The sequence below is a fragment of the Hetaerina americana genome, unplaced genomic scaffold (genome assembly GCF_022747635.1).
Source record: "Hetaerina americana unplaced genomic scaffold, ioHetAmer1.1.p SCAF_36, whole genome shotgun sequence".
In the NCBI taxonomy this organism is placed as follows: domain Eukaryota; kingdom Metazoa; phylum Arthropoda; class Insecta; order Odonata; family Calopterygidae; genus Hetaerina; species Hetaerina americana.
The window spans coordinates 3,623,932-3,648,943 of record NW_027286941.1 but is presented as its reverse complement, the minus strand read 5'-3'; the positions used below and the strand labels follow the sequence as shown (position 1 = coordinate 3,648,943).

General features: G+C 41.9%; 1 protein-coding gene across 1 annotated transcript in view; it reads left to right on the top strand.

Annotated features, from left to right (window-relative positions):
• LOC139691472 (uncharacterized) overlaps positions 1 to 25,012 on the top strand; it is a 537,131-nt gene that overhangs the window by 408,995 nt on the left and 103,124 nt on the right. The window contains exons 4-6 of the mRNA XM_071589294.1: positions 17,264 to 17,351; positions 17,502 to 17,978; positions 19,497 to 19,679. Of these exons, the coding sequence (XP_071445395.1) occupies positions 17,302 to 17,351; positions 17,502 to 17,978; positions 19,497 to 19,679 (710 nt within the window). The 5' untranslated portion in view covers positions 17,264 to 17,301. The remainder of the gene's footprint in view (positions 1 to 17,263; positions 17,352 to 17,501; positions 17,979 to 19,496; positions 19,680 to 25,012) is intronic.

The window sequence follows — 25,012 nt, the reverse complement described above, 5'->3', positions numbered from 1 at the left end:
CTGCTTTCTGTTCTCACTACCTCCCTTTCTCTACCCCTCCCTCCATCCCACTCCACACGCCCTACCGCTCCCCACCCGTATATTTCAGCTCCCTACCCCCTCCCCCTTCCCCCCGGCCCCGCTTCCTGGCCACCCCATCCTTCTTCCACAGCCTCCACCGAATTCGAACATTCTCTTCCAGTAGCCCCATTGTTGCGCCCGGGGGCTTTCCAACAATGCCTCGTCCGATCCTCCCCGGCTTCTCCCATAACCGAACCCCACCTCCTCTCCTTCCCCTCCAGCTCCATCCAGCCTCCTTCCCAAATCCAAAGGCGAGAGGGATGCCCGTGACGAAAAGTGTCTGGGATATGATTTTTACGACGCCATTGGGTAGCCCGTTCCCTTGGCAACGGCGCGTTAAATATAAATAACAATCGGCGAGATCGTGTCGGGATTTTTTTTGCAAACACGTCAGTGCGTGGATGTTAGGGTGGGCCTCTGTAAGCGTATGATTTTTTTTCCGAACTATGAATTTGTCGTGAGGTTTTAATCCATTGGTGGACAAAAGGGAATGCCTTATATCAGATTTTCAAAGAAGTTTGGGCCACACTGGATTCTCGCCGAGTTCATTTGAACTGGACGTTGAATAATAGAATTCCGGCGTCAAATAAAGCTACGTACATTTTCCCGTCCATAATCCGAAGGTATTTAAATTATTTTAAGCATTTAATTATTATCCCTATTATTACTCTAATTAATATGTTCAGAACTGTTGATCATCTTAAAGTAATAGTAAAAGTATATATGACATGAGGGCAAATTGATGCTTAAAAAAGGAAAAATTTATGATAACCACTTTTTATGAGTGCCGTTGTAGTCGGAATTTTTTCTATTCCTTTCAATGATGAAAAAAATCAACCGGAAAAGCCTACATATATATTGAATTTGTACAAACTTTATATTTATTCCGAGTAGTTAATTTTGAAATATCTTCGATCGACCTATTTAAAAACTATTTTTCACCAATGACCTTCCTTTTTTGCTCATAAAGTTTTACAGCCACTCGATTCATTAGATTTAACAGCTTAATTTATTTCTTACCAAGTAGACAACGTTGGATACTACTGATTTCCGTGCTCATGGACTGAAATCGAAATATCGTTATTAAAATCGAGGATGTATATTCAATCTGCCAGGTTAATAGTTGTATTTATAATCTTTTTAGGTCTTAAACATTTGCATTTTGCTTAAACACCGTGGTGTTCACCGAATGTGATTTCCATCAGTAGTTTATTCAGGAAATGGAGGTGCAAGCATTGTGCTCAATTTCCGTCAATTCACTGTCGGAAAAATTCTAAAGTAAATACTCTGGCGTAGAGTCAATACTCAGCCGTCAACGAGATGAGTTCTGGGGAATAGGGTCCTATCCAAGTTGCATTTGTTCGTGCTTTGCAGTTCCGATGCGTTTCCCATGGACTTTTTTTGCCTTCTCACCAAACTCATTTCGTACCATTCTTGGGATCTTACCCGCTTCATCGGCGATTGGTTTCCTGGCGATTCATTTTGTCATAACCTTCCGTTGTGACGTTCGCTCTGTTCCGGCGATTACGTTCACATGTCTCCCGTAATTTCCATTCTCGTTTTTAAAGAAGAATGGTTGCATTTTGAGGATTTGAAGGTTTTCTATTTTAATCGACGTGACCGATGAGAAATGTCAAATTAATTTCTCTAATAATTCATCAACGATGAAACATGTTTCCCATTGAAAATTTTTTTTAAATAAATTAATTGGATAACTCCGGCGAACTGGGAAAACAGGGAAAATAAAATTCCCTCTCCTTTTTAATCAAATTTGGACCATTTATTTGTGGAAGGAAATAATCTTTGATTATATTCTAGTTGGTACTTTGGCATTTACCTAGCAAAGATACAAGACATTTTTTCTGAAATTTTCTCATATTTTCTGAAATTTTCTGAGGTCGGAAACTTTTCAGACCACCCCCGTATTATATTGACATTCCTTGCGCGAATTGCATCCTGGATACGATTCACAATACAACGCATTTAACCGATTTAAATATATTTCTAAATTCAATTTTCTTTCCTGGTAGGAAATTCTCAGTACGCAGAGGTACCTTGATTAGCATTAATTAAGAAAATATTAATCGAAAAAAAGATTATAAGGCTGAAGAATATTTTCTTACCATGATATCACCAATGTCAATAGATAGTTTTCATCAGGATTTTCAATCAAGCTCGTCTTTAAATACATAATCATTGACGATGTCGAGAACTGTTAACGTTCACAGGAACCAAGACTCTGTTCTGCTTATAACGGTATATTTTCAGTTTTATAAATCAAGTGACATTTTAGGCTTTTTTTTAAATTTGGAACTGGGAGAGTGACAGCGATCTGTCAACCATAGCATCTTCAGGGACTCGTTATCGCTTGGAACCGTGTTGTTTAACAATAAAATAGTGGAGGTGGCAGTTTATTGGTTCTACATCCTAATTTCTATCCGTCCCATCCCCTCCCTCCATGGCCGGCCCACCCTCCCTCTGCCCCACTCCCACACCTCCCCGCCCATTGCACTTCCCATCTCGCTGTCCCCCACGCATGCCTCTCCGCTTCCTTCGGGCGCTATCTGATCAGCCCACCTCGGCCGCTCCCACCCATCCCTCCCTCCTCCGCCTCGGCCATTCTCCCATTGTACCTTCTCCACCCGGGTGCACCCCTTTCCTCGCACAAACCAACCCCCACCACTCGCCCAGGCCCATTCCTCCCTCCACCCCCGGTCCTACGCCCCCCTTCATTTTTTTAATACCGACCCCCCCTCTCGTCCCTTCCTCGCTGCTCCGATGATACCTCCCCCTCCCTTTCTCCGCTTCCCTCCCTCGGTGTTCCTTTTATTCACGCTGCCCGCCCACCCCCACCTCTCCCTCACCCTCCCACGCCTCCCGCACCCTCGCCCTTCCCAGGCCCTATGTGCTCTTCCTACTCACCTCGCCTCTCTCCGGGCCCTCTTCCTGCACCCCCTCGACCTCTCTTCGAAATTAGTCTCCGAGAAACAATTTGTTCGAACTAATTAGCGTCCCGGTATGTTCAAACCTCTCCCTTCCTGTTCTCCCTTCCCCCATAACTCCTCCCCATCTACCCCATCTCCATTCTCTCTCTCTCCTCCACCTCCGCTAACCTATTCCCTAACCCCTTCCTCCCTCCTCCAACCCTCCCACACATCCACCCCTCCCTCTTCAATGTTTTCCTGCGTGGGTTTTTGCCAGAGAGACTAAGACTGGTCCAACATCCGAGCTTTTACCCACATGCGGAAATTTTGGTAGCTTTGTGCTCTTGCCTTATTCATTTATTTTTGAAAAAAGCACATCTCCCCTTCTGTTTATTCTTTGTTTTCAATATATTCGCTGCTTGTTTTTTTACAATATCATTTTTGTTCTCCATGAAGATGATTCTAACATAATAAGGGACATAAGATTACCTCATTTCCGCTGAATGTTTTTTTTTTAACTATTTGATAAAATCCTGAGTATGACCCACGCCCTCGCTCCACTTCTCTCTCTCTCTCTGTCCCACTCTCCCTCTCATCTTCCCCTGAATCTTTCTTCTTTTAGTTTGAGGTCGGAATATGAAAGGAAGCCCTTGTTTAGCTATAAGCTTCAAGTTGAATTATATTCAACCTTGCTGCTGCTGCCATTTCTCATATTTTTCTCATTATCGTCGTCCTCTCAATTACGCTGATGGCTTCTTGTGAAGGCTGCCGCACGACGAATTTTGCAACGAGGACAGATCTCGTGCATCCCCTTCGCAATTCCTTCGTGCAACCTCTTTAATCCCGTCCCTCTTTGTCTTTCCATCGGGTCAACGTCATTCCGGTCGCATCCTATGTACTTGGCTTTTAATTTCTCGCTGCCTGTTCTTCCCTACTCGAGCCTTCTTATTACGCTCTTCAGTCAATTCAGTTTGGAGTTAAATCTTATCGATCACGTTCCTCCTCACCCGGAGCACTTCTCTTGCTCACTCATTCCTTCCCCTACCCATTATTATATCTCCGTCTGACCGTCGATGTGTTTTTCCTGCCCCTTTTACCTTTTTCTCCCCTCGCGATACCCCCCCTTAAACTCGTCCAATGTTAGCTCTTTAAACCCTGGCCTTCCCATTTATTGCTTTTCTGCCCCCTTTCAAAGTGCCCCGTCGCATTCGGATCACTCAACGTATTCCATTCCATAAAATTCCTTCGTCTGCATTCGCTGGTGCTGCCAGCTTGCGATCCTTAGTGTATCAGATTCATTCATTCTATCCAGAAAGAGGTATTACTGAGATATAGTACCCTGGGAGTTCTAAAGGTTAGGAATTCCAAGGATTCGAAATTCAGCCTATCTAACTAGGAAGTCCTATGCCAGTAAAATTCTTGCGTCCTGCGTTACCTGCGTTTGCTCTCCCCCTACTTATCGATTTTACCATCTCCATTCCTGTTGTCATATTTTCATCAAATATTTTCCCATGCTGGATTTTGCAGAATGCAATACGATATCTATCTCTTTATCGCTTTAAATTCATCATCCAAAAATATTCATTCTCTTCCCAAATATTCACAACATCACCCTTCTGTTTCTCATCTAAATACAGTAGATTCATATCGATTGCATGAGGAATTTTTCTCAGCAGTGTGAGAACAAATGTTCCTAATTTTGGTTAATTACTTAAAATATATATTGTGGCATCTTATTAACTGAGTACAGTGCTTATAGTTCGCTACCCCCTCCCGCAAGCTCTTTGCAAAGGCTCTTCCCGTGAGGACAAGGCGATGGAAATTTGTATATGTACTCTTTGCTCACGGACCAATTTGCTCACGTTGCCGTGAGCCATCAGTGTCACCTGTTACTCCTCCCAGGTCCTATGTATTTTTTTGCGGAAAAGGTTTTCCTGATTAATTAATATCCCAATTCCTGTCTCCCGTCGGCCTCGCTCTCCGCCTGATTGCTGCATGATTGATAAAGGCGTCGAGAGGATGGATTCCCCGCCCTCATATCAATCAGACTGTTAATCAGTCAATACGGCGTGATAATATTTTCCCGTTTCCCAAAACCTCCATCGCACGCCCTTTGCCTTTCTACAGCAGCATGCTTTCTTCAAGTTCCCACGACTTCGTAACCTTGATTCCCTTTATACGACTGCATTTTATTCTTCATTCAATGCATCTCTCAAAGTTTGATTTCATTTTTTACTTGACTTTTTTGAAATAATTTTGTATCTGAATCCCCGTTACCGTCAAACATTATCAGTTTGAACCTCATAATTTTCCCCATTAACATGATATTTTGATCGAAATTTGGCAATGAATTATAGGATACCGGAAATAAATAGATCCCTAACTAATCACTGAAAATTTAAAGAGAAATCGTAGTACATTGCTGATAAAATTAGTGTCTCATATAAAACTATATTAATACATTTTCCACCTCTAGAAGATACCTCTTCTTACTCTGGGAAGAAGATGACCACTTTTCAAATCTGGATATAGTGAAATGCATCTTTAGTTTTACAGCCACATATATTTTGGTTGACAACAATGAATGCTGAAGTATGTCGAGGCTCTGCCATCAATAAATCTTACTTTCATGGCATTAAAGTCATTAGTGTTTCTTTCCCTGTGAGGAGATCAAAAATAGAAAGCAGCCCTTAAAAATAGTCAACACTTTAGGTGAAAACCATTAGCTTTACAAGCTTGGGCAGATATTAACTGCAAACAGGTACCTATGTTAAAGATTTATGAGCTATGATGCTATGCATATTATTGAAACATGATATTTCCTGGTAATGTATCGTATCCTGAGTCATATTTTCCCGATATAGGTCTCCCACTCTTAAGGCTTCTTAGGATGTCGGAATTTTTCAACCCCTCGTCTAATGTGTCATTTGGCGAGTACGTCGCTCGCTGTTCAACGATCATTAACAAACCAAATACTGTTTTGATTAAGAGGTTTGGAACTCGCCTCATCGCACGTGGAAATTCTTTGACGCATGAAATTCATGCATCATGTTAGGGGGGAGGCTTAATTATTTTCTTCGTGCCTCACGATAGTTTTCCAAGAATATCTTGCACCGAAAAACAGCACGTGTTGGCGGAAAATGGGGGGGGGGTCAAAGCCACCGGTTATTGGTGGTGCGGTTAATATTTTAGAGTAAATGTTGCTAAAACATTTGATACTTATTATTCACTAGTATTTTCCCAAACCTTTTCCCTGCGCTCATTGTTAAACTATGAGTATCGCTATTTGCAATTTTTCTTTTTGCCTTTATGACCCTCTTCCAGTTCCCTACGCAGTTTCTATTCCTCTTTTTATTATCCACTGCGAAGGTTTTATTCAACTCTTACACACTCGTCCACCCACCCACTTTTCCGCCCCACCCGCCCGCAAACACACGCTGGCGCACATGAAAAAGTTCTTCCCCATCGTGTGCCTTGTCGTTCAAAACTAATCATCCCGAATCGGTTTTCCCCTAATTTAAAAGTTCCCTCTCTCTTCCTCTTCTCTTTTCATTAACAGATATGACGTCACTGCTCCCTCCACACGTCCTCCATCCACCCTTCTTGAATTCGTCCTTCTCATTCCATCACCTCTCCTACTTTCTCCTCATCCCGAGAGCATGGAATGATGATGATAAAAACATGTTATTGTCATCGTTTTTTTTCCGCAGCCATGCCCATCCCTCAAGCCATGAGGGACTTCTTCTCTTTATTATTTTAGAACGCGCTAATGATTGCGTTTTTCAACATTTTTTTCCCTCTATTCTCCTCATGCGTTTCTTTTTTATCGAGTGCTCATTTAATTCTTTGCAATGGATGTATTTTCAGAATTTTTTGTCTTGCAAACATGTATGGGTTATATTTTCATAAAGTTTCTGGTCAATTATGCTCATTCTTTTCTATGTCTGAATTCTGACTCTTATTAATGTAAACCATTACCGATAAGTTTTTGATATTTCAGCAAAGGGTTGAAACCTCACTTCATACTCTACTAAGCTTTCATTTGCGAGCAAGCTTTTCCACGAAAGTAGGAAGTTCGTAAATTAACATTTATATCGATTTTTGAAGAGAAGGTCATTTGAGGTGTTTCAATTTACCAGCAATGTATACACCATAGTTATTATGTCTTCGAACTCAGGATTATAGGAACTGAAAACTCCTCAGGGATGATTATCTAACGAAATCCCTTGAAACAGAGGGCGAAGGAGTGTTAGTTTTTGTGCCCAGATAAGCCATTATTAGGTCCTATTTTTTCGAGACAAAGTGATTTAAGAGTAATGGTCTTGGAACTCATTTGGTGAAAAACACGAATATTGAGTGAAATTACCAATGAGTACATCCCCTGAACTATTTTTGCGCAAACGTTTCCATAGAGTAATGTAGTAGAAGTTTAATTCACGATTTTTCAATGGCAATTAATTTATATTAAACTCAAACGCTGTCCGCATTTTATTTTAATTTTTTTCTCTCCAAGGTTTGATACTTTTTGTGGGTATCATAGCGGTAACTGTTCGTTCTTAACCTCGTGCCACCATTTTTCAACACATAATTGTGCCCTATTCCTGTCTGCATAGTGGTAATATTGATAATGCTAAATATATTAAAGAATCGAAATGGCCGCGATACTCATTGTGTGTGCTAGGTATTCTTTTGAAATTGGGAAGTTGGCATCCGACTCGTCAGAAAAGATTGGTGATAGGTAAAATCGTCCTAAATCGACAAGAAGATCATTGCATTTGATCAAGCACATGCCACATGCAATATATGTATACTCATGCATCTTAATTCTAACAAAGAGCCAAACACTATAATATATATTTATGGCTTTTATTATAGTACAGACTATATGTATATTTATACACACATGAGAGAGGTACTAAACCTCCCTTTCCGCAAAATCTATAACTCACCCTCTTCCCATTAAACCAATACTACCTCCCTTTCAACCCATAAAACGTCGCATCTACTCTTATTACACGCACAATCTTTTTACCATTCCATGTTGTTATATTTTTATTAAATTCGACATTTTAAGTTAAATAAATTTTAAGCATATCTAGCATTATTGTTCGATCAGTATAGTCACATTACAACACATAATAGCAATAAAAATTATCTTTATTTTACTCATTTAAATGGTATTATTACCTCGAGTTCATTGACGCAGCTGGCGTCATGAACCTCCCCCCAGTTACACCCCCCTTTATATATCTGGTATTGACGAAAATAGTCGTTGATAAATTTTAGTATTTACGTTCTAATCAAATGCTGGATAACAAATAATTTGCTCGGAATCTGTGGACAAATTTTGATGAGGTTATTTGTAGTTTTTATTTGTTCGAGTTTCGCATCCACCGATTTCTTTTGTGCTATAATTTCCAAATTCCTTTCATCGACGCTCCGAAATTGGGGAAAGGGGAAAGCTGTTTGTTATGTTGGCATTCGAATGGTGGATAGGCACTCCCTACGTCTTCTAGAACGACGTAACTCCATTGCAGGCCAAGCGCCTGGCCGCTATTGCCAGCCGACATAACGAACGTGTTCACCCTTCCCCGGCCTTCGCCGCGCCGGTGACTGCCTAGAGACTTATGGAAATGATACAAGTCATTATATTCTACTCATAAAAACTACCGCAATAGTAATTCCCATTTATGATGATAATATCAAAAGAACACAATTAAAAATTATGACGAATCCTATCGGCCGCATCTCGTCCATACCATCAAGCAAAAATTCCAATTAATTTGGCTCGAAGTTGCGGGGGAGGGTGTTCGTTGATTGCCCACGACCAAAGTGTCCACAACTGCTCTAAATTACTGACCTTTAAGTATCCCCCCCGTTTGTTTAATTTCAAACATTTTATATCGTAGGCATCCTTCAACCAGAACGAAATCTGTAAACGGCCGAGTTTCTCCGTGGGGCATGGAATGTTTTCAGTCAAAATTGGTCCGATTCAACAAATAATTTTACCTGATTCCTCATATCCTCATCGCGCGTTTCGTCAAACCATCACCACTGGGATGTATGATCTGATGGTAAATCAAATACAATACAATCAAATACTGGTTTTCACTAGTGAAACCTAGTAAAATGATAGCAGGCAAATTTACTCACCGTCCTTTTCAACTGCATCATTCGGTTGTGTCGAGAAGTTTTCCCGTTTACTGCGAGCAGGCACGTCAAAACTCAAAACGTGCCCACACCACTAACGTGGATATCGACATCAATAAGCCTCTGTGACGTCGTCTCCGTTGCCTTTGCGTCGGATTTAATCGGAAATTAGCATCGGCAGGATCATCCAGTTGCGTCCGCTGCGGACGGACTTGGCTGGCTCTTGAAATTACGCACGTACTCGCGTCCCAAAAATTATTCTCCCGTGCCTCGTACAGCTTTCTCTCCCAACTCTTTCTCGATCAATCAGACGTTAAAAATTTTAATTTTGTATTTTTGGGCATGCTCATCAGTCGGTCCCCATACCAATCCTTCGATCCCCTTTCTTCATGCCTGTCATGGACATTGAGATGGTTCGCTAGCCATACGTTCTCCCAGTTCTTGAGTGATTAAAAAATTTATAAATATACCTAAAGATAGGTTTCTTAATGAATTGTTGTTTGCTATTTTCTCGCTGTGTATGAACATAATTCACTCCCTAAGATCCTGCGCATGCACTTGATTGATTTACATCTATATATTTCTGCTCGTACGTGGTACCTAGCAAGCGACCGCCAGGGTATATGGAAGATGCCGATTTAATACCAGGAATGTAGAATTAAAAATTATGTATTTATTAATTGTTAGCCACCCATAAAAATGCAAAATAATTCAAATATTCGTGATGATATTATTCAAAAATTCATGCACTACGGTATCTAATAGCGAAATACTTCTCTGCGTGTGGAAGACGAGCTGCTGCTAGCACCACAAACAAGAACCACAATCAAATAAAGGATAGATTAAATTATGAGAGCATAAGAGGCTACTTAGAATGAAATAAGAAAATTACTTCTTTCCCCTTGCGTAGTTGCTTGCGGTAATTTCCATCCGTCATAGTTCGTAGGAAAAATGACATCTTAAATTTGTCAGTTTTGCGCATGATCTCTCTGACTTAATTGACATGATCCCTCCTACCGTGATACGATGGGACTAATTATGCATTTTAAACATCATCGCTTAAGAGACCTTACATGACTCTTATGCATGAGTTTTAATCTCTAATTTAACCTTTGCTCCGTGAATTATTTCCAAGCTAGTTCCTCTAATAGTCTTGAAACGCGACTCAGTTTATAATTACATTAGAATCCCATGTCTAACAAGTACGAGTAGGTATTGATAAGATAGCATTACTCTTTAACCTTCTCGTCACATCTCCCCAATACCTTTCTAACTAATCCTTATTTTTTGCTACCTTTTGCTACCTATACATTCCCTATATATGCTTCATCCAGAAGAGGTCGTGAGTAAGGGAAACACTTAAAGAATTTAATCAAGCCTACCCTTTCTATTTCGGTGATTTTCATGCAGTTGGCACAGTGGAGAGAATTACTGCTAATTACAAAAAATCATCTTTATACAATTCGTTAGATTTAATTTTGATTGCCATTCGTCTCACTAACTTTGTGTTACATTAAGAACATCTGCTAATGTCACTTTATTCTCAGGACAGGGGCGTCTCCTTAAACCACTGCGGCAAATATGCTAAATTTATCTTTATGTACCACCGTTTCAACGTTCTTTTCCGTAAAAAAGAATGAAAGAAGCCCGTTGACACTACCTTAGGGAATATTTAAAGTGAATTCTACTGCATATCAACCAGATCTGATATCTCTCCCCTCGATCATTTCCCTGAAGGATTTTAGAAAATATCACTGTCGGTGATTTCCGAAGTGGGTAACTAGCTTTCATCTCCAACATTCTTCGTGTCCTTCTTGTTTTCTTCTTCATGGTCACTTATCTGTCTTCATTTTAATTACAATAGTAGTATTTAACGTTCATCTTCATACTCATTCCTACGCGTACCTTTGTTTCGTGCCACTAAGCTATCTAAAAATGTCTATTATAATCTAAACACCAAAAAGACAAACCAAATTATTCATTAATGACAGGTATTAATGTCACCCCTTTTACAATTTAAGTGCATTGATAATTAAGTTAAAAGTGAATTCCTAATTAATTCCAAATTATAATGCAGGAGGCTACATGTTTGCCCATGTACCGAACCTACTGGAATTTGCATCAAATATGGTTTCGCGCAACGCGTATCAAAACATATCTCCGTTTCTTCGTATATACAGGCATTTTAAGCTGAGGAATGCGAATTTTGCGGCTTCGAGAAAATTTTTTGTAAAAAGTACTCGGTAACAATAGAGCGAAAGCAACAAATTATATCAGCTCAGCTTTGTGAAGTGTCTCCCTTCCAAGGTTGCACAATGTTTGAGGTTGACCGTTTATGGCTCGAGTCTTCCGGCCATTTTGCATCATCTGTTCCTGTAGCTGCCTCGCTCATCAATCCTCGCCTATCCACAAAGATCCTAACTGTTCCTCTCGTACATTCGAGAAGCGTTACCGGGGCCCTGTCATCAGCCCCGAAGCGGTTGCCATGGCTACCTTAGCGCGTCGTCGTCGTCGTCCCCCCCCCCCCCGCTCTCCGCCGGAGATGAGCAAGTGCCCGCCAATATTTTTACGCGTGTGAGCGCCACGCTCATTGTTTTGTCAGTTTTCTCGTATATCATCAGAGGGTGATGAGTTTTACTGGCCCGTTTCGTTTTTTCCTCTCGTTTCTTACTCAGGCGACGTTTAATATTTTTTTTTAACCGCCACCCATTGTATTTCTCTATCGTCATTTCCACATCGCCCACGCCACTTTCCATTTGATCGTCCTCGCCCCCCTCCCCACTTCATTTTCATCCATGATTTAGATTCACTCCGCATGATCCTTCGCGTTTCCCATTTGCTGTGAATTGTGTTGGCATCTCTGTCAACATTCAAAGGATAGGATAGCGAGTGTTACTGTGGAATTGTCCACTTTCTGTTCCTAATCATGTCGCAGTTATTACGTTTTTATCATTTTCATCGATATACCCAAGTTTTATCGTGAGTTTTATAGCATAATCCAAGAAAATGTCAATTTTTTCTACCAACTTCGTCAGTAATGCCCCGTTGGAGAGATTTGTTAATCTATTCAAAGGCCACCGAAATCGGCATGGAGACCTTGTACATTTACGGACACAAGAAATGAAAAATCACTCAGGGAAACATTATTGAACAAGAAATCAAAAGTTATTAAGGTTTTTAAATACAAATAAAAAAATTACGATTTTATAGCTGAATTTGAATTTTATTTTAAATATTTCGGGCCTTAAATATTATTGAAATTTCAAGATATAGTATATTTACCGGATCCTTAAAGGTTCCCCTGCCACACCCCTGCGGCGCCTTTAACTGCTGTCATTATCATGTTATTTGGTCAATTTTTTTAAAATTTTATACCAAACAAGCTTCGAGATATGTGCGTTCAGTTTTCATTGAAATAACTTTACAACATATCCCGTCCCACGGAAAACATTACAGCATCCTGAGAAAATTTGTAATTTGGTAAACATCATATAATCTGCACAAAAATGGTTTGGATGAATGACACAAATCACTGAGACATCGCTGAATGTCAATATGCTTTGATAAAGAACTGAAAATAAACTTCAAATGTATTATAATGAGAGGTTCATCAAGACTATTATAAAATACATGTAGAATACTTCAATCGCTTATTCAAATAAAGAAATGAAATAATAATAACTATTGAAGCTTAATTTAGCGAATTTCTGGCGGAGAATTGACGCATACTTCCTTTGTATAAAATATTGAGTGTTTGTTCAAAACAAAGATTCGCGAAGCCTCCTATTGCTTCGCCCTGTAAGCGTGCAGCCGTGAAAGGCATCCCCAGTGCTTCTTCCTCGCCCTTCTGCGTTCACCTGGTGACATGTGTCACCGAACTTTGCTGACTTTGAAAACGACGCTCGGAAAATCGTAATGTGGCCACCGTCTTCGAAGGAATCTCTGTGAATATAATGCGCCCCAGTTACATGCTGACTGTATTTATGCGAAATGTTTTGTATATGCGGAGTAGCCCAGAACTGAAACGCTGCGGAGTTGCTATTTTATCGGGAGTGTAATCAAATTGAAAGGGGCCAGCCGCAAGGAAGCAATGGTCAAAGATTTTCTTCCGAAAGAGCGCATTTTTCGGAGGAAATCCCTACTGTTTCGCAAAGTTGACCAAAACAATACAATCAAATGTATGACATGTACCAGATGAGAGAAATGAAACACAAAAGATATTTCATGAGCAACTCATTTGCCACAAGGCTATGTTTTTATTTCCCTTGCATTGCACCCCGGGCATCCATGTGCTTCACCCCCTCGCCTCCCACTCCCACTTGGAAGTAAAGCATCCCGCGCGACCTTTATGCCCTAAGTTCACTCCCCTCCAATCATCTCTGCCCCCACCTTCCGCTGCCTCCTCCTCGTTAGGCGCGAGGGCTGCGATGTGGTTGCGACTCAGCCCCCGAAGATTCACTCCGCCGTCCCAGAGTCCTTTGCGACCTCACGCACTCTCTTGCAGACCACGCAAAGTATGGATCCGCATCGATCAATTTAGACTGCTGCTTCGGATGAGATTCATCCCCGTTATTCCCCCCATTTTCGGAGCAGCTCCTGCACCCCAGTGTGGGAGGGCTTTTAGTTGACTTACAAAACCCGATTCAAATAGTCATCGTTCTCGCCCGTTAAATTCTGAACTGGCCGGGATTTTGTATTCATTAAAAAAAAATGGAGCGTCCTCAACTGTTTTTATGCATCTGAATCTTGAGTAATCAGCGAGTCCCAAGATAATATAGTTGTTTTATTTCCTTTTCCATCTCTCTTTGTGGAATTTGTAATCATACTTCTGCATCCTGAAATGTGATGCATTAGTTGTTTAATTAAAAATAGGCAGCATGAAAATTTGAAACAACCAAATGTCTAAAAAGGCAAAATTCGATTAATTAAATCTTCCGAATCTTAATTCGTAGAATTTTAATGAATATGAATTTATGGGCTTGGATTTTCTTTCTCGTTTTCTTTTTGACTGGTTCTCTTCAGAAAAACCTCTAATGGTCTTGCAAACTTAATATAATAAAGGCACTACGTCATCGCCCGTTCGTAGTAATCTTTCCTTTGGCGTAGAGATTTAGAGGGTGATCAATATTAAGTGTATTATGACTCCCGGAGTACGTGTAATTTGGGGAATTAGGTTTTAATTGTGTTATTAATGTTTATCTCCCACAATTTAAGCAATTGTTTTAACATTCATTGAGCAGCCTACGTGTGTATTGGAATTTGTTTGCGGTGGTCGTGTTCAGTTATCATTTCATCGTCCTTCAGCGGCGGGACATCCCTTCTGAAACGAGACGTGAGGCGAAAGGAAAACACCAAGAAAGCCCACACGTCGCGTGGTTGACATCGTGACCTGAGGTTTTAAGCGTTTTATCACGCACCGCGCTGAATGTGCGGTGTATTTTTTGTCAAAGTCAAGAGCCGCGCATTCTGTTTTCTGTTAGACCGTGTGAATAACATGCTTGCGGGGATTGATCATCTTATTGAAACTATGCCGAGGCTGTAAAACTAGGGAGTTTTCCGCGGGAGAGAGCTGTAGTGATTATAATCTCTTTGTTATTTTGGGGATTGGTGCCCATTGCTTACTGCTGCATTACTTGCGTCTGCTTAGGGCAAGGCAAGTGGGATCAAAAAAACTCCTTCCATATTTTAAAAATAGTGTTCACTCAAGGCGTGAAAGTGAAAAGTTCATGCTCACATACAAAGGTGCTTACTGTATCTATTTTTTGCTCCCGTCTATATTGGCTGAAAAATGGTTCTTGTGTTAGGGAGAGAGGCTAAGTTTGGATCAGAAAATCCAGTAACTCTTATATTTGTCAGTTATTACTTACAAGTCGGAAACACAAATTAGGAGAATCCATAATGCTATCATACGGATGCTTTGTAATGGAAATAAAGAGCTGAAGTTCGCAACAAAAATCAGATATTCTACCCGTTTTCGTACGAAGACTCTAAATTCAGTTGTTTGACGGGTTGATTATCCCTCTGTATTAACATGGAAAATGAATTAGATTTAGTTTGATCTTTCGTGAGAAGTTTCAATTTCCTCCTTTGATGAATTTACTTTACTCAATTACAAGATAAGTCGGAAATTACGAAATCAATTTTTGAACTCTTTTGCGGAACTAATTTGAGGCACCTAAGTTACCCGAAAGATAATAAAACAACTCTTTCCTTGGAAGTACCTCATTAGAGTATCCTGAAAGTACCCTTGTATTCTTTTGCAGCTGGTCAGCCCTTGTCCAAGAATGTATTTTGTGTTTGCAGTATTGAGCTGGGAAGTCTAAAATCTAATTCTAACCAGACTGCTGTCGCAGGGTCCGGAGGCCATCACTCCTTGAATTAGAAAATGTGGTAGTGTTCTCTCAAAGTGGATGTACTTTAATTACGGAAAGCGCCGACGGAGTGGATGGAAGTTTATTTCGATTTTTTCTTGTCCGAATGGTACACTTTAGAGGTGGTGTTCCCTGTTGCAGTAGCATCATCCCGAGCGCAGTGAAGTGCATTTACCTGTATACTTATTACCCTTTGAAATTTGGTCGCGTATTTCGTCACAACCTAGGGAAAGAAGAAGGGTTCCTTAGGAATGCGACATGCAATGAGGGAGGGGTTACAGGATCATGTAACATTGGGCAGATACGCATTTTTAAACGACCTTTATGCACAGTTAACAATATAATAAATGCAGTTTGATGCCAAAGCGGGTACAATGCCTAATTTAAACTCGATGGCAACCGATTAGTAACAGAAACCATAAGTTGTCGAAGGGATAAAAGAGTAATTGATATGCGATTTTGGAGGTTGAGTATTGGAAATGATATCTTAAGTGGATGATGGAAACAGAATTCACCATAGTATGTGCAACGTAATATGCGTATACGGCCTCTATTTAGCATAACGCCACACAGTAATCCATCGCGCGTTAATAAATACCAGGAGTAGCAGCTTCGCCCGGAAAATTACTGAAAAACATTAAATTTACCTACATTAGGTTATCTCATGCAGCTGATCTACTCTATCCCCCCAGTATGCCCTTCTCTCTATGGCCGGCTTTTCTCTTTCAAGTAATCGGCCGCGAAAATTTTGTTTTACAGATAGATTTTGCACAGTTCTAATCTGCCTCGCCTGTTTTACGTTAAGGTTGTGGAATTACGGAGTCAAGATTCTAGTCATGGTCGTTCAAATAGGTTCACAGCATTACAGTTAATGTACGAATACAAAATTAAACTATGAGCTTACTACGTATAGTTTTTTTCCTCTACCAGAAGTTGGGTGAGCTTACTAAACACACCGCGTACGCTGTGCGAGATTATTTTATTGGTTGGTAATGTTTTTATTTTAAGTTCTAATTTTATGACTGATAGCTTTTGTTAAACAATGACTATTCGAGTAAATAGGATTCATTGAAAGCATTAGCAGTTAGGAAAAGAATTTCAACAGTGTGACAAGAGTATAATTCAAGATTTAATGGTTTATTAGTAATCGGGATTAAACCGCGTTCAGGAGGGGTAGGCAATTCTATTGTATCCTCTCGTCACTTATGTGCCCACCATCTGCATCTATCTACTTAATTTTATTCCGCCAGCCTCCACGACAGTGGCGTCCCAGTGACTCCTGTCGCACGTAGATTGTGATAGTGTAAGGTTACTAGCTGATTAGAAAGCAATGTATTTGGTAATAATTGGTACTTCGTATATTTTTCTTTTCGTAAATCCAAATTGTCCTGCCAGAAGATTCCTGTGGCTCTAGTTACGAATTTTGCATGGAAAAAAGAATTCATTAGAACGCTCTTTCGGCAGTCTATTTCCAACTTCGCGCCGCGGCCATGTGGTCACGAATTAAAATTATTTTCTTTTTTGCCGGTAGTAAAATCATGTGATACTTGCTAATCTGATATTTTTAGGCCTAGAATTTAACATCTTCAGCATCTTGATAGGATCAACCCCTTTTGCGCCATTTCCATCATTTACACCCCTAAACTTTTATATTTATCCCTCCGTCATCGCTGTAAAGTCATAGCGCTACGCATACTCTCTTTCATTTTTGGAAATTTCAGGTATTTAAATTGGTTTCCTTCTCTTTCTTCCCACTAGGCGTCTAAACCCAATCAGCGAAGCTGGCCGCCTCAACTATGAACCCCCACTACCACCCCTACACGGAACTCACCTCTCCACACTCGCCGCCCCCGCCCCAACCACCGCCCCCGCAGCCCTCTCAGCAGCCGCCCTCGCAACAGCAGCAGGGTCAACAGCCGCCTCCAGGGGGTAGCGGTCCACCAACAGGTCAGCAAAACTCGGGCCCCGTCCCGTCGCAAGGAGGGCCTCCCGGCGGACCTCCAGACAACAACAACTACCACCACGGCGGTCCCATGGGAGGAGGAGGGGGCATGATGAGCAACGGGCACATAGCCCAGGGGGGAGGTGGGGGCGGAGGAGGGGGCCCCAACTCTGGGGCCTCGACCCCCGTCGGCGGGCAGGTGGGGCCCCAGGGCCCCGGCTCGGCCGGCAGCATGTCGCAACAGCCGCCGGGCGGACCGTCCCCTCAGCACCACCAACAGATGATGATGGAGCAGCAGATGCACCACTCTCAGCAGCAGCACCACATGCACCAACAGCAGCAACAGCAGCACCACATGCACCAGATGCACCATATGCACCAGCAGCCGCACCCCCAGCAGCAGCACCAAGGGGGTCCTCCTTACCACCACCCGCACCAGCAGTCTCCGCACCCCCAGCACCACCAGCAGCAGCAGCAGCATCACCACCACCTCAACAACAGCAACAGCAACAACAATAATAACAATAACGGAACGCCCAACAATAACAACAACAATAACAGCATGGTTGGCGGCGGAGGCGGTGGAATGATGGCTGGCAGCGGGGGCGGGATGATGACGGGCGGCGGAGGGTGCACGGGGAGCGGTGGGATGATGGGCCTGAGTCCGCCCCCGCACCATGGCGGGCACCAGATGCACCATCACCATCATCACCACCACGTGCACCCGCATCAGCACCATCCGCACCAGGGCCCTCCGCTCTCGCATCAGGGCGGTCCGGGTCAGCACCAGCAGCAGCAACAGCATCAGCACCAGCACCAACATCACCAGGGAATGCACCCGTCCGCGCACCACATGGGCGGAGGGGGCGGGGGCCAGCATATGCAGCAGCATCCGATGGCCGGAATGCAAGGTGCGTCGGACGATCGACGCAGTTCCCGAATCGATTTGCTCCAAACAAATGATCTTATGAAATTGGGTAAAACTCGTCTAAATCATTTCCCTGGAATTACTACTTTTAGTTTTTAATCGTAATGCTGTTATTATTGTTCATTATTGCTAATGGTGTGCCGCATTATTGCTATTGAGTTTCTATTGCATTCATGCCACCTCGTCTACTGCGAGAATTCAAGTATCATCATTGCAATTAAAAGTTAATCGGCGGTATCTTTATTTTCGATATCTTCACTCGTAAACATAGAATCAGATTTCAGCTGACAGTATTTCTCATTTTATTCCCCTCTCATTTTAAACCCTCCCTCAATTTTTGTTATATTTCTTATAAATTGAGCAAACCCTTTGTCACTGTTATTAGTAGCCACCATGGCTGCAGACTTCATGTCCTCCGTGGATTCGGACCCATTCATTTGCAGTGGTTGACACCACTTCGCCACCGTTCCACGAGATGTTTTCAGGTCGAAGAGGAAGGCGTTTCCGAAACGGTGATGTACCTGCTGTCACCCAATGCCCGTGAACGCGGAGGTATGTTCGGAAGGCATGAAAAATTCCCTTTTGAGTCGCTGCAGAAGACTTAAAGCCAGTTTAATTTTTTTTGTCCTGCGGTTCTCTCAAAAAACTATCGGCCCTAAAGAAGCCGATCCCAAAATTGTGCATTATATCTTAGAAAAAAGTCAAATAATGCTTTCACATAGTTATGACACATCGTTAATTTTTTTTCCCGCGAGCTTAACCGAGTCAATTATGTCATAATGCACTCGTCGCTTTAACGGAAAAAATGTCTGGCCTTTACTATTCATTAATAGCCTGCTCCCCGTATGGTACGCTGAACCATATTTAATTTTAGGCAACCTAGTAATGATTCGCTGGTATGGAAATGTGAAATTGAATCAATCATGCGGTATCTAAATTTGCGCGTTTTGCATTTTATTTTGGTTTAGCCTCGGCTTGTTCCCATTACCATTTCTGATTCGCTCGTTCCGAATGACCCACCCCATCACAGGCATGGTCGGAGGCGGCCCTGGCGGCGGGGGCGGCGGAGGCAGCGTGGGCGGAGGAGGCCTCGGTGGTCCCGGCGGAGGGCCCGGGGGCCCAACCGTCAAGGTGTGCGCCGGGTGCGGTGGGAAGATAGTGGAGCGGTTCCTGCTGCACGCGCTGGATCGCTATTGGCACAACGCGTGCCTCAAGTGCACGTGCTGCGGGGCGACGCTCGCGGACATCGGCGGGTCGTGCTTCACGAAAGCTGGGATGATCCTGTGCAAGCAGGACTACCTTAGGTGAGTACTGTTCTCTGAGCAGATTTTGAAGTGACGTGAGACACTCGAATCATGGTGATAAACTTAGGAGCCTTTAAATTCTCCTGAAATTTTGAGATTTTTGAAAGAAGGATTCTGCATATCGATGGGTCCTGAGTAAAAGAGATACTTTCATCTCGCCGCTCACTTCACACGTGAGTATTTGCAAATGTTTAAGTGTTCATCAGCTATTTCCCCACACTTATATACTGATTTTATGCCTATATTAGTCTCGTTATTTAATGTGGACGTTTATTTAACGTGGAATTTATTGATGCGTCCGATTTTCACCAGGAATTCAGACTGCTCCTGATTGCTACGAATATGTTAAATAAGGTCGTCTTCCCGCTAACCAGCACTTAAACGCTTAGTTTGGACTAAACTAGGGATAAAGAAACTGATTTTTTTTATTTTAACCGAAGGTTAGAGATGTCTTTCAGTTCAAAGAGAAATTAATGAATCGGGCATTGCAATTTTGTATTTTCCAAGCCCGAAGGGTGGAGGCGAGAGTAAGGTTATTACAAAGGTGCTGGATACTCGATTTAGCTTACCACATGTTAGAAGTCACTATTGGAATGCTTGCCAATTGGAGCTTTCGGATTAAATAAAGGAGATAGACTGCGGAACAAATATATTCGGTGACTCATTTTTTCCTCATACGATTCACGATGAAAACAAAAACAAAGCTAAAGAACCAAAGAACTACGGCTACCAAATGATGGTGGCTTAACATCCGCTGCTACACACCTCCTGGGTGTTTTTTTTCAGGATACGACGTAGATATACACAGGTGTAGGCATCTTTAGACGCAACATTCAACATTCTTTCTTAATTTCATTCATTAATTTCAGTTCCGATTCTTGTCCTCGGTCTCATTCCCCGGTCTCCTCTGGTCTTATCCTTCGCAATACCCGTCGAATTATCCCCCGGTGTACTAACATACACGTAAACATTTTTTAGATGAAGCACTTTACACACAACTCTACGTACAATCCACTGCCAAATATCTTCCGTTTGAACCCAGGTTTTTCGGAATCGTTCTAGGAAGCCATATTTAACACGAAATTGAAAGACAATTGTTAATTTAATCATATTTAATTAAAATCACATTCCCAAGAAATATTAACCACATTCACTTCGAGAAATGGACACCAAAACCATTATCCTGAGGAAATTGTGTTAAGTAGGTGTGTACAGAGAAATTAATCTCGTTTTTTTTTTATTTGAACCTCCGCCTCTGGATAAAAAGTGAATGTGAACGATTGTATGTGAACTACCTGCTATACTTTCTTCAAACATCACCATCCTCATTCCTCTCCCTTCGCGATTCTTAAAAAATCTCAACTTGTTTTCTTCCTGCCAATAATTTCGTTTCTTCTTGGAAACCCCTTCGATCCCTCCGCCGTCACTTCCCGCTCCTGCCGTAAAACATAAGTGACCCCTCTTCCTTTCCGCCTGTCCCCATCAACGTCCCGCCTACTCACTCCGCATCGTCTCCATTCGGTTTTCCATTCACCGTTCAAATATCTTTATCCTCTAGCCTCTGGAATTCCTACCTCAGGTACCTCAACTCGTCGATTCGTATTCCACCGTTCCTTCTTATAAAGTTCTTCTCCATTTCTCTTCCGCGATTTTCCATTTTTAGAACTCTCTCTCTCTCTCTCTCTCTCTCTCTCTCTATATATATATATATATATATATATATATATATATATATATATATATATATATATATATATATACATCTGTCTGTTTCCCTCCTATTCCTCTCGCTTCTTTCTACATCCGCAACCCCTTCTTCACAACCCCCCCCCCCCCCCAGCTCCTCACACCGGAATTATCACTCTGCAAGGCGGTATAATCTAATATTATTCGAGTGGGGATCTAAATGAGTCGTGACAGGAGTAAGGCGGGTAGGTGGATCGGGGACGTAGGAATCTATACGAGGGGGCGTTTGAGGAATTGAGGTCGGGAGTTCGCTAAAGAACGAATCGAGTATATTCATGTTAAGAATGACGCATTATTAAAATTACTATTTGAAGGTATTAGTTCAGTGGATCTGAGCTAAGTTTTTAGTTAGATTTTATGACAAATGAAACTTTTGAAACATTTATCCGGCCTTTAGGGCTTGTGGAGTGTGCCGTAGTTTCTGAGTCACCAAAAGGCTTGGGGCACGTTACTTGACCTGAAACTGCAGAGGTTTTTGACTTTTTTATGGAACGTTTAAATAAATGGAAATACGCGAGTTAGCAGGGAAACCGAGTGTTTTATATGACAGAAGAACCTTCTAAATATCACCCATTCTTTTGAGTTCTTCCTTCCTGTCGTTCATTCTTTAGCAGCATTGTATGATCGTGAATAGAAAGAGATGATCAACGATGTTGGGAAGGTTTCAGGTAAAATATTATAAGCGATCTGTTGGGTAGTATGATATTTTTGTAAGTATTTTCTAAAATTTTAGGATGCAGATATATATTCACCATATGAACTCGATGCATCGGTAGATTTTTCCATGAAAGTGTTTACACGATGATATACTCTACAATGAATCTGAACCACCAGACACCACGAGAGAGAGAGAGAGAAAAGAATCTTTAAAGGAGAGGAAACGTCTCGCTCTTCCCCTTCCTCCCTTAAGACTCCCTCTCTCGCCTTCGTCCGCCCTCTTCGCCTCGGGGATGAATACACTTTGCTTTCAGTCGGGAGTTATTCACCCCACTCGCCTCTTCGTCCAATTTCCGGGTTATCTTCCCTTCTATCCGCCCCCCTCCCTTTTATATTTGCGCTGCTCGAAATGTAATGTACTTCTGCTTGCTTGTATTAAATATGAGCATATTTGTGAACATATTTATATATGAGGGCTAAGTCAACCAATCTTCATTGATTGAAAGGCGTTTATGAAGGCACTAGGGTTTGTAAGTAGTTTATGTAACTATACTAGGACGGTGGCAAAAGAGCTTAGTGAAATTGATGGCTCAAATATTAAGTATTTACTTTACTTGCATATCATATTATTCACCTCTTATAGTTGTTATCTTTTCATTGTTTTTCGCGAGTTCATTGTCTTTCTCTTGCTGCACTTCACTAGGCTAATATTGATTCATGTATGACAAGCTGCCCCGCCTTCGCTTGATTTCATGTTCTATTCTACTTTATTAACCGAGATTACATAAAATATATCGATTGTCATGATCTCCATTTACATAGAATTAGATGCTTTAAAAGAAGTTAAAATAAGTTATTTACTGTGCGCATGTAAATATATTACCAACTATCCCTGCGGAAATTGAACTTCGTAGACGTATGAAAGGAAAATATATAACAAGATAATAAACAAAGTATTGAAACATTATATGGGAAGAAAATAATATTCACTCTGTCTGCATTACTAAATGGCGAGGGTGCTTGCTGTCTGTCCCTAGATCTCGGGGTCTAAATGAAACCAGAAATGCCGGCCATCAAAAACTAAATGATTAATTAACGTACGTATCCCTGGTGCCATTATCAATCAATGCTAGACATCGAGGTGGGAGGCTCCTCAAGCATACTACCTGCTTGGGAGAGACCTTGCTGAACAGCTGATTTAGGAGACATCATTTAGCACACAAACCAGAATGCGTACCACACAATTTTACATTATCAACCCGGAGTGTGTAACTTTTGTACGCAGAAGTATTTTCAGCATTCATCCCTTCGATCCTCTAAAATATTCTTCCAAGAAAAGGCCGAACAACGTTGCCAGACTGCACAGTTGCGATTGAATCACCGCATTTCAGGTTTAAAACAAATGAACGAAGGATCCAAACCCCTTGAAAAACGTTTCCCCCCGGGCAGCACTGCGCGTGCACTCTATATGTAATCGGTTACCCTGTGGCAAAATGCAGCTTCATAGAGTAGTAGTGCCGAGTGTCATCAGGGTACCTCTTCTTCTCTTCACAAGTCCTGCTGTCCGAAATTCTTTCTCGACCCAAATACGAAGGGCGAATAAAAGATAAGAGAGAGAGAGAGAGGGTGGGCCAAGGAGTGGTGGATGGGGGAGAGTGCGGCGAAGGTAGGGGGTTTTGTGCGAGGGGGAAAGGGGTGAATTACAACCTCTTCCTCCTCCTCATCTCTTCCCACCCAATTCGAACTGCCGTAGCTCACACACCATCACTCCAACCCTTCCTTCACCCCAACCCTTCCTTCACCCGAACCTCCCTCACGTCCCGTTCGCTCTCCTTCCCTGCACTCCTTGGACTCAAAACTCAGCCCTCCTCCTCCGTCGCCTCTATTGATTGCACAGGGTTAGGAGGAAGTGGGAAGGGAGGAGAGCTCCAGTTTCGGGTGGAGGGGCGAGGACGTCGAGAAGGGGTAAGGGAAGTTTTTGGGGGAAAGGACGGAAAGGAGGTTTGGGGGGGGAGGGGAGTTGACGAGGGTTTCGTGTGCGTGTGGGAGTGAAAATCGGGATTGAGGTTTCAGTTGGCGGATGAGGGGGGGGGTAGGGTTATGGGTGGGGAGAGATGAGGAGGAATGCGCAGAGCGAGGAGAAATATAATGCAAATCTAACAGGATGGGTTGGAGAGGGCGAGTGTTAAGGGAGAGAGAGAGATCAAAATCGAAAAAATTTGATTTTTCCGTTTTTCGGACTATTTAAAACTTTTTCGTTCCACGCCGATGGTTTCCGGCGTGACGGTAACGCCGCTAGTTACAGGCTTTTAGGGTGTTACTTTGTATTTGAACAACTCTCTTGATAGTTGTTTATTTGATTTTCTATCCATCCAGATATTTTCTAATTCTCTTTCATCGTTTTGGCATAATAATTATATATTATTCTAAGCTTGGAGCGAATATTTTGCTACCCAAGATGCTGTGACGTCTTCATTACTTTTAGAAACAAAGGTCGATAATTAATTATTCAGTTGTGTGGTTCAATGGACATGTTTGAGGACAAAAGGTTTTACTTGCATTTATTCGACCCGTTATCATATCATTACGATTACATTTATAACCCAATTACATGTATTTTATGCAGGCATCATCATTGATTTTACCGAGGCATTGTGTTTGTTGCTTTAATTAAATTGTGCGCATTCAGTTGGATAAATCGTTTTAGGGCTACAAAACGTTTTGTGAGTTTTGTGGCAGTGGCACTTATGACTATTTCTTTTTTCCTTCAACTTCAAATGTTTTAGCCCTCAGGTTAATGATAATCCTCTTTGGCCAAATAAGTGCTATATCCTTGGAATATTAACTATTTAGCTATTAATGGTGGCAAGCTACACGCTCCATTTGCAATTGACAACGGCGCCCTTCATTTTGAGAGGCCGCCGACCTGA